The sequence below is a fragment of the Egretta garzetta genome, unplaced genomic scaffold (genome assembly GCF_000687185.1).
Source record: "Egretta garzetta isolate BGI_Z169 unplaced genomic scaffold, ASM68718v1 scaffold81, whole genome shotgun sequence".
NCBI lineage: Eukaryota > Metazoa > Chordata > Aves > Pelecaniformes > Ardeidae > Egretta > Egretta garzetta.
This window is the reverse complement of record NW_009258671.1, coordinates 6,844,127-6,853,867: the sequence shown is the minus strand read 5'-3', so window position 1 is coordinate 6,853,867 and position 9,741 is coordinate 6,844,127. Positions and strand designations below refer to the sequence as shown.

Sequence of the window (9,741 nt, the reverse complement as noted above, 5' to 3'; positions counted from 1 at the left end):
TCTCTGCAACCCCAACTTGCACCCTTCTGCAGGCCACGAGGCAGCCTGACGCTGGCAGACGGAGCCGGGGAGCTTCTGCCCCTCGCCCCCCCACCGGTCCGCGGCCTGTCCCAATAACAACCTCACTGTCCCAACCAGTTGGCTCCAACACCTGGAGAAGGTAGGCAGCCTTTCCCACGTGGAGCTGAATGCATGAGGTGGATATAAAGAGGTCTTGGGTTTTGGGTTGTTTGGTTTTTTAAGACTTTATTTGTCTAACATGCTTGACCGAAAATTACAACAACAATCAAGTTATGCCAAAATGATTAAATAACCTTTAAGCTTTCATACCTCAAGTACTTTAAATGATATTTTGAAGTTAACAGCTGCTTTCATATCCTTTCCACATAAAAATACACAGTATTCTGAAGATACCTTAGGAAAAATTATTTTTAAGAGAATAGTTTATGGTCGACATAGAAATTTTGTCGAGGCTAATAAAAGGACCTCTTCCCCCCACTTTTAACATTTTAGTCTCTTAAGTGCCGTGAGCGAATGTAAACATTTCGGACTTCTTTAACATACAGCCAATTTCCTGCCACATATGTTTCAAACCACTTGAATTGTGACTAGCTAAGACACTTTTATTCTAACTACACGCTATTGCTCATCTTCCCAGTGATGGCAGGAGTTCATATTCAACTGTGAATTTCAGTCCTTGCTGATTTAGGAGCTGATCCTGCAATCCCTACACCCATAGTTTTGACAAAAGTGGGCCCGGCTGAATTCACGGCAGACTGCTCATGCGCTTGTGAACTATTCGCCCAAAACCCAGTTGCAGGACACGGACAATTGTTTTGGGTTTCATTTCAGGAAAAAGCAGCACATTAGTTTAGACTTGAGCCACCCAACAGCTCGCAAAAAATGACTGACCCGTGGACTTGTCACGTGTTCTGGTGGTTTCTGGTGGTCTCTGGTGGGTCCCCAGTGTGAGTCAAGTTCCGGGGCTCGAATGCCGCTGCTCCCGGCAGCAGCTGGAAGAGCCCATGGGGAGCCAGCAAAATGTGGCGTTTCTGCCTACCTCGCCTAGAGTTGAGGCTGACACAGCCTGGTTTTGCCACAAGGGTATTTTAATTCATGTATGTGTATAAATTACATGCTGCTGCATGCCATGTATCAGGCAAAAAGTAACACACAGAGTTAGGTATCCACTGCGTGTGTGCAGATGTGGGCTACGCACAGACCTGCTAACAACCCTGTACTGGCAGCACGGTGATTTGCCCAAGGTGTGTGAACAAGATTGGTAACTAGATGCCGTCAGCCCCAAATTCAGGATGTCCATGTTCAGAATACTGCAGTTAAATGATCTCCATCAAGGCAAAGGCTCCTCTTTTGCACATGGAGATGTTGTTAGTTCAAGGCAGAAACTAATTTCTTATCAGGCACGTTTGAAGCACTTTTTTTTGGGTGGGTTTGTAATCAATTCTCAAGCTTCTGCCTAGGATGGGACTAAAATCCCAGCAGCTTCAACACCCCTGTTAACCTGCAGGAAAATGGCCTGGGCAGTACCAGCGTTGGCCATCTCAACCAGCTCCTGACACGTCCCCTGCTCTGCCTGGCATCACCTGCAACATGACAGATGGATCTCAACTTGGTTGATGATTTTGTCTTGGGCCTCTCTCAGCAGCGTCCGTGAGCTGTCAAACACCAATGACAGGTTTTGTGAGGCGACCCCTGCTCTGCACCCATTGGTGTGCACCCACCACTCATCGCGCTTATGCTGCTACGTTGCCACCCAGAAGCGAACGCCCAAACTCCACCTTGAGTGTGAGGCCTTCTGCTTGACATCCAGCACGTTCCCCAAGGACAAAAGGAGCGCAATGACATTTAATCACTTCTGACTGGGGCCAAATTCAAACCAGTAATCCCATCATTGGCTGCATGTCCCATTAACAGGTTTTAAACAAATAGTCCCAGTGGGTTTTATTTAGAATACCACTACTGAACATTGGGTGGGGGTTTTGTGGGGTTTGTGGATTTTTTTTAATTTTTACATACAATCACATATCGCCTTACCATATGAAAACAGAGTTATATTTTTTCTTCCTCTTTTTTTTTTTTTTTTTTTTAAGGGAAATGTCATCCTTTTTTTCACAGGCGAGTCCAGGTTACAAATTCCTGAGTTTATACTGCACTTAACACAGTCTCCCTTCTTGAATGTTGAGCTGTTTACAGCATGCCGGCAATATGCACCATTTCCCTTACCATCTGTAATGCCAGATGTAGTAAAACTTCATTTCAGTACAGTGAATTAGGGCCTCTATTGCACTGGTTTTGAATAGATGCAAAGACTTAGACCTGGAGGACCTGAAGTAATAGCTTTCCTCCTGTGACTGGTCATTCGTGCACCATCTTTCACATTTGCCATGTTAATTAAGGGGAAACATCTTTACCATCGTTTTTCTTTTACCAAGAGCTCACTGGGAAACATCTGAAATGAGGAAATCCTAGTCTAAACACTTAAGTTTAAACTGCCAACTTTCTTAAAGAAACACTCCTTTGAAAGACATTGTTCTTTTAATAAGTCCAATATAATGTACGGTATATACAAAAGTCCCTACTTGAGAGAGAGATATATGTATATGTGTATATATATGTGGAATGCATTCACTTTTCTGCGTTCACAAGTATTTTAATGGTGAAATGTTAAAGTCTTTAATCTGTTTCTGGCACCAAAATGTCTTTGTTCCTCATCCACTTTTGCCACTCAAAATTTATCTGTGAAGAGCTAGCAGGGAAAAAAGAAGAAGGTTTTTGCTTTTTTGTTGAATGGTTCCCTATTGGGATTCTCAGCCAGCAATATAAAGTTGCTAATGTGTTGGGCACAACTTTAAATCCTCATTATAATCATGTGTTCCTTGGAGTAGGTAAGTCAATAACTATAGGTGGATTAAGTGGCTGGTAATTCACAGTGCACACAGATGCATTCACGTAGGTAGTAGTTCCATCAGCCATGACACCGTAACCTACAAAGAAAGAAAAACTCCCGTTACTCTCATTATTCATTATTATCTTCTTTCTTTCTTAATTATTCACCTTTATCACACAACGGTAAGTGCCACATTTATTACGCAGAAGGAATTTAAAAATTCTCTTCATGCAAAACATAAAGGTCTCCTGAATTAATACCATCTCTGTCCTACAGGAGAACTTTTTGCCATCTTTTAAATTGTGTAAGAAAAGCAAAACGGTCCCTCACAAGCTAGTGGTTACGATCTCTGGCAGCCAGCTTGCCAAACCTCCTTAGACAGACAATATTTTTCTCTACAGAACTTTTTTCTTATAATCTTCTGTTTTGGAAAGGCTGAGAAAGATAGAGCTTAGGCATTTACAGCATTGAAAAAACTGTACTTCTGATCATTTAGGTTTGCAGCCATCAGTGCAGCAAACTTTGGGCAATTTTCAGCTTTCCACCTCTTATTCTGTGTTGTGCATCTTTTAAGCAACCAATGAAGAAAAACCATGGCCTGACTAAGGGGAGTGTGTGTGAATGCACACCTGGGTGGGATTTGTCTAGTATGAACTTCTCCTTCCCATGTGTTTGAACCTGCTGACCAATTTCAATGAAACTTGATGGGAAGACACTAAAATGCCTGCCCAGGCGGTGAAAAAAAAAAAGGCTTTATTAATGCATTCTCTGACAGACAAGGTGAACTCCCACCTTGAGACACCGTAACATTTCCACAGGAGAAAACACGCTTCTGCATGTCTCACCAGTGCTGAAAAGCCTTTAACTACATTTCATGTCTGACTAGACACCCAAGCCAAACAACTCCAGAGCTAAATCTGCAGAAAATCAAACTTCCAGCTCTAATGCCTGTAGCCATGCAGTGAAATGCTGTTTCGGAAAGTGGAGAAGAAGCCCTTTAACTGCCCCGGTGTTATGAAAAAGTAGAGACACTCTCCATTGTCAAAAATCTTTTCATGAATGACTAGGAAAAAACATAAGCTTGATTACACTAAAACTGAAAGCTTAATGTTGGCAGCTTGCATTGAAAAATTAAGATCAATATGAAGAAATTGCATTCACAATCAGAAATACATGATTTTGGGGAAATCGCTCGGTAGAAAGCATTTGTACTAAGATTCAATCTGACTGTTAATGAAGTTAATAGCGAAATGTATTCATTGCTACATACACCGAGTTCCGGCTATTCAAATCCCAGGTACCTAGGATCCTACAGTTATTCTGAGTGCAATGCCGTATTTTACAGAAGCATTGTTAGTTGCAGAATTTACAAACAAAGAAACGGCAGCCAAATTCCTTTCTTTTTTTGTTCCTTAAAATACCCTGAATAATGCAGGGCCTCCTGGACTCCCCATGGAAAAACCACACTATAATTAGGGACTAGGGAGGGAAGAAAACTCTGTCAGGTTCCTGTCACAGACATTTCTTTAAATCACTTGCTGTTTGCCACAGAACAATTGTTCTGTGTAAAACACAAACTGCACGGAGGACAGTCAGCATTGCTGCTGGGACTTTCTGTCTCCTCGGCTACACGTTTGGAGAGAACAGAATCAGCTCGCTAATACGTTCCTTTTGCTGGAAGATTCCTAATGCTACAGTTTTCACTCCTACCACGCCGCCAGCGGAGTTTCCTTGGCCATGACCTCAGCCAAGTACTGGCTGTAATGGGCAAACCAGGATTTTAGCTGGAGTCCTTGCCGTGCTGCTTGCCACTTTCGTGGGTCGATCAGCAGCAAGCCCATGTGTAGAGGTATTTTTTGGCATACAGAGCAGCACAAAGGGGAAACATCTCTTCTAAGCATCCCTTCCTCCCGGATGTTCAGTAAATGACTGCTGCAGATGTAGCTACGCTCAGTCAGGGGAGGAACTCATCTGTTCAAATCATGCATTCTCTCTACAAAGAGCAGCTTCGTTTGCTCAGGCTGTCTGCAATGGGAATTCTCCTCTGCAGAGATTTAGCATCCCACTGCAAAACAGGCTATGCAGTTCCCCATTTGTTTTCTCTAAATTATGATAGTTAACAAGAAGAGTAGCTTGTTTCTGTGTTCTGATACCTACTGAGCCAACTGTATTAATTCACAGGATTTACCATTCTGCGGAGGTGCCATTCTTTTCCCTTGAGAGCCAAAGTTGGGCTTGGTCTTAGCAGATGTGATTTTGTTTACCTGCCTGAAGCTTCACGGCTCGCTAAGTGTTTGCTTATAGCCCCTGCAACCCACTTGGCTTACGATTTCTGAAAAGACAATGAGGTTGAACTGTATTCACCAGCTCCCTTGTACAGAATCTCAAAGACTGCCATAATAGCAAAGGGTTAGGAAAAAATACTGCCTATGCGTTGTTTGTTTACTCTGTGATGTAACACAGAGTACAGCACCTTGGCCATTAACATACACGTCAATGCAGATGAGACACATGAGGAGAGCAGACTTAATCCCTGAGCTGTAAAACAAAGATCTTCTCCATCAATTTTACACCAGCACACCTCTCACCAATGTCACTCCTAACCCAGCACGGTGAAAGTGCCCAGTAGCAAGTCAGAGTGGGAAGGGTAATAGTTCTTCACAAAACCAGAATTATCTGAGTGCCAGTTACTCCAGTTTCTCCGTTTATTTCTACAGTGGTGTCTGAGACCCACAGGTATCCTTTGAAGGCTGGAGCAGTCCCAGAAGCAGAAACTGGCAGCTGTGGAGCACCTTTTCCTGCCAGTAAGTTAACATTGCCAAGAGCTAAGCAGCTGATAATACACACTTACATGCCAACGGTATGCTTCTGCACAGCCCAGTGGTTTCTTTTGGTAGGGGCACTGCTTGAAGTCTTGCTGCCATGATACATGAACAGGACAGACTTCTCTATAGCAGACAGCATCTACCTTTCCCTTTGCCTGGAGATGAACTCCTACTGTCACTGTCTTCAGTGGAGCATATTTGTCACCATTTACTGACTTATGTGAAGGGAACTAATTTTTTTCCAGTTAAAAATCAAATAGTCAAGAGAACCTCTTTGTTTTGTCTGGGTACAAAATGTTTCCCCTGCCAAAGCAAATAAATACATGAATAAATATCTTGAACTTCTACATGACTCAGTGGTGACATCCCTCTTGATTTTAACTTCATATACGCACTGATGGGGAAAGACAACCTTTATTGTACAATCTTGAAGATTAAGCCTTAGAAGCAGCCCCCAAAGCACTCTTGCACATTTTACAAACACAGAAACTGAGACACGGAGAGCTTACATGAATTATCTTAAATCACAGAGATCCAGCAGAGGAAAATACAATCCATCAATCCTAATATTTAGTAGTTACTTTCTGTAACTACTGGACTCATGTTCTTATTTTAAAATTCACAGTAATCTTCTCTGTGAAGGAAGCATCACCCTATTTTATAGATGTAGAAACTGAAAGAGAAGCTGAAGTACAAATATTGAAATGTGGGTATCAGCCAACTTCATCTCTGTATATGCAGCTAAACAAGTATTTGAATTCCAGAAGTGCTTCAGTTCAGACATGCACATTTGAAAGTGCCAGTTAAACCAGACAACTTCTGTGTTTGTGGTTTTGAAATATATATAGAAAGAAATGTGTTCTGACCTTCATGGATATGTCCAAAAACATGAAGCCTTGGCTGTATTCGTCTCTGGACTGTGTTCAGCAGCTCAACACATCCTACCCGTTGCATTTTCTTAGGAACCCAGTCCAGAAAACCTTTGGAAAAGAAAGGAAAACTTTAAAAGAAGACAGGTTATCTAGAAAGCTGTACTGCTATACAGTGTTTCTGAGATTTCATGTCTTGTGGCTTTTCGTAAGCAGCCATAGACGAATTGCCTTGGTAGTAGAAGAGGAAGGAAGGAAAAATACTTAAGGAAAACCATAAAAGCTCATCTGAAGAAAAAGGACTATGATAACTCTTGCCAGTTTTTTTTCAAGGAAAAAAAATACTGCAATTAAAGCATTTCTGCACTGCTGTTAATGGGAAAATTCAAAGCTTTATCTTTTTTCTTCCTTTAAAAGAGAGTGAGGTGTAAAGAGCCGTATGTCTGAAGTGAGCCTCTAAAGAATTTAAACCAACATTTAGCCATTTACATTTAGTCCTGGTATCTAGTTTTTAAAATTGAACACTTCGATGTAACGGAATCTGTGCTGCTAATAAAACTATATTGTTATCACATTGAATCTTACAGTAACAGAACTCAGGGGAGGAACCCACAGCCTGCCCAAAACCAGCATCCTCAAGTAAAACCTGTTTAAGCACTTCATGACACAGCAAGCCCCACTCGCCTCAATCCATGGACCTGAGCTAGGAAGAGAAACTCAGCCCCTCTGCAACAGATGTTTTAAACTCCTACATTTACTTGCACAAGGTTTGTATAAAAATGCATTTTTTACGAACACAGACAAAAATGCACACCAACTTGCTTATATGTCTAAAAACATATTGCAGAGGGATGCTTACTGCCAACTGAAGTCTCGTGTTTCCTTCAAAGTAGTAGTATAAGAAGGACGCTGTTGTATTAAGAGGGTTTGCAAGAACCCATCTTTGTTTTCCTTCTATTTTTCTGCCACTTTCACCAGGCTCAAATTTGGAAACCTACAAGATACAATCATTCTGTTCTCTTTAGTTGTTCTGGTACTTTCCCTGCATGCCTGTCATATAGCTTTGCATCTCTGACTTCGATTGCTGCAATAGCAGGAATACAGTCTGCCTCTGAGAAAACGCTAGTCAGCCGGAGCAGTAAATAGTCTGCACCTGGTTTTCATGTGTTTACTTTTGAGGTCCGCTCAAGCATGGCTAAATAGCAGCTAACCAACTGGCTTGAAAGACCAGACCTGTGGTATTCAAGCTCTTGGAAAAGCTCTCAGATTTGCTAGAGCTTCAGGGTAGGTTCACACATCAAGAAATTCCTCTTCAGATGCCAGTGCTTGAAAACTGGGCTCAGTATACTGCGGGGTTTTATGAAAATGGTAAAAATTTGCCCTCGTATCATGGTCACTCAAAGAGCTAAGTCCCATTTTCAGAAATGAGTTGGGAATGCAGCATCCTATGTGTCAAAAAGAGGAAGTTCTGATAGCGGCCATAGGCTCATAATTCGTTCAGACGCCTCTGAAGATGCTGCTGGGCTCCTGTCGCGGGGGATGTACGAACAGAAAGCCTTGCTGAACAGACAGAGCGGAGCAATGCTCGGTTCTGGTAACTGATTTTACCAGTCATTCTTGGTATCCAACACAGGTCAAAATTCACTGTAGAAAATAAGTATTTAAGATGTCAAAGTGTGGCCAGCAGCTCCTCTGGAATCCAGTCATGCTTTTTTTCAGAGCCAATGTGTTATAACCATAGGTTTTTTTACTTCAGTGATTGGAAACAGTTAATTATCAAAATGTCTGTAGTGAACATAAAGCCTAAAGTATTTCCACTTCAAAAACTTCACAAACAAAAATCCATAAAATTAACTTCTCCATTAAATTAAGCATTATTTATGTTGAACATGTTTTTGTTTACATGCATTATCACCCTTCTGAAGCTTTCCCATATGTTTGCAGCTTATTATGTACACCTGACTACACAAACTAAGAATAATTGATTACACCTAGCTAACAATTAGAGTTCATCTTAGGGTTTTTTTAATGTTTGGTTACTTGAAACAGGTTTCTGCAGCTGTCAGGAAAGTATAAATCTTTGTCATAGACAATCAAGCAGACAGCTACAAATGAAGACTTAAAGGTGAAATTAAATTAAAAACAAACAAAGAAAAGAACAGTGAACTTTTTGAAGAGAAATAAAAGAACCATAAAGACAGACCTTTAGGAATCAGAGAAAAGACTTTAAAAGTTACGCTATACATAAAAGTAACAGAAATATGCTGATATAGGAATGAGCACTAGCACCTATCCAATAATCATGAATACTGTCTTTCATAAGCTATGAAGAACATGGCAATCTTTATTAATAATAAACAGGTTACTGATAAAATGGTAAATGATAGCTGGTTTAACCTTTGTTTTCTCATCCTGTGTGAACCTCCTGTATATCCCTGTCCTGGTTTTGTCCCAAAGCACTACTCTAAAACACTAAAAAAAAATTTAATCATATTTTTGTTACGTGCCTAACTGACTTAGAAACACAAAGTCCATTAACTCTTAATAGTGCTTCTGCATCTAAATCATGCAGGCAAATTTAAATCTACCCAATAATGTAGTATTAATTGGCTTAGGAGGATGCGCGCTCTTTTGAAGTGAGGGGATGAGAAAGCAGCACAGAAAATGGATGATGGACAGACTTTAGGCAGCCACGCTGGAGAAAAAAAGAGGAATTTGCAAGAGTACTGATTGCTATTTATGATCATTAGGAACAGCTCTAGTGATGCTGTCCAAGATGAGAACAACAGTAATCAGCTTTCTGGTTAAAATAATTGCCTGGGAGGGTCAAGGAGGAGCTGGTCTCCCAAAATGTCTGTGGACAGAGCTACACAACGAGGAGGTTCTGTAAGTTAGGCAGAGTGCTCATTTCTTTTGAAGCATCATATATTTGTTGCCACGGGTGTCAGGGAGACCAACAACTGATGCCCTCAGGCAGAGAGTTCTGTGCCTGAGCCATTTATTGATGCATCAGTAAGAAAAAGACAAAGAAACGGGAACTTTTAAAAAAGAAAATCCTTGGTGGACGGTAGAAACTTAAGAAGTCAAAAAAAAAAAAAAAAAAAGAAAAAAAAAACGGAGACATGGAAAGGGGGGGAAT

The 9,741-nt window shown here is 41.1% G+C and overlaps 1 protein-coding gene across 1 annotated transcript in view; it reads right to left on the bottom strand.

Moving 5' to 3' along the window:
• Window positions 1-2,886: 2,886 nt before the first annotated feature.
• MPPED1 (metallophosphoesterase domain containing 1) overlaps window positions 2,887-9,741 on the bottom strand; it is a 51,542-nt gene continuing 44,687 nt past the window's right edge. Inside the window, exons 5-6 of the mRNA XM_009648771.2 lie at window positions 6,600-6,713; window positions 2,887-3,005 (exon numbers count right to left, since the gene is read on the bottom strand). Coding sequence (XP_009647066.1) covers window positions 2,887-3,005; window positions 6,600-6,713 — 233 coding nt within the window. The remainder of the gene's footprint in view (window positions 3,006-6,599; window positions 6,714-9,741) is intronic.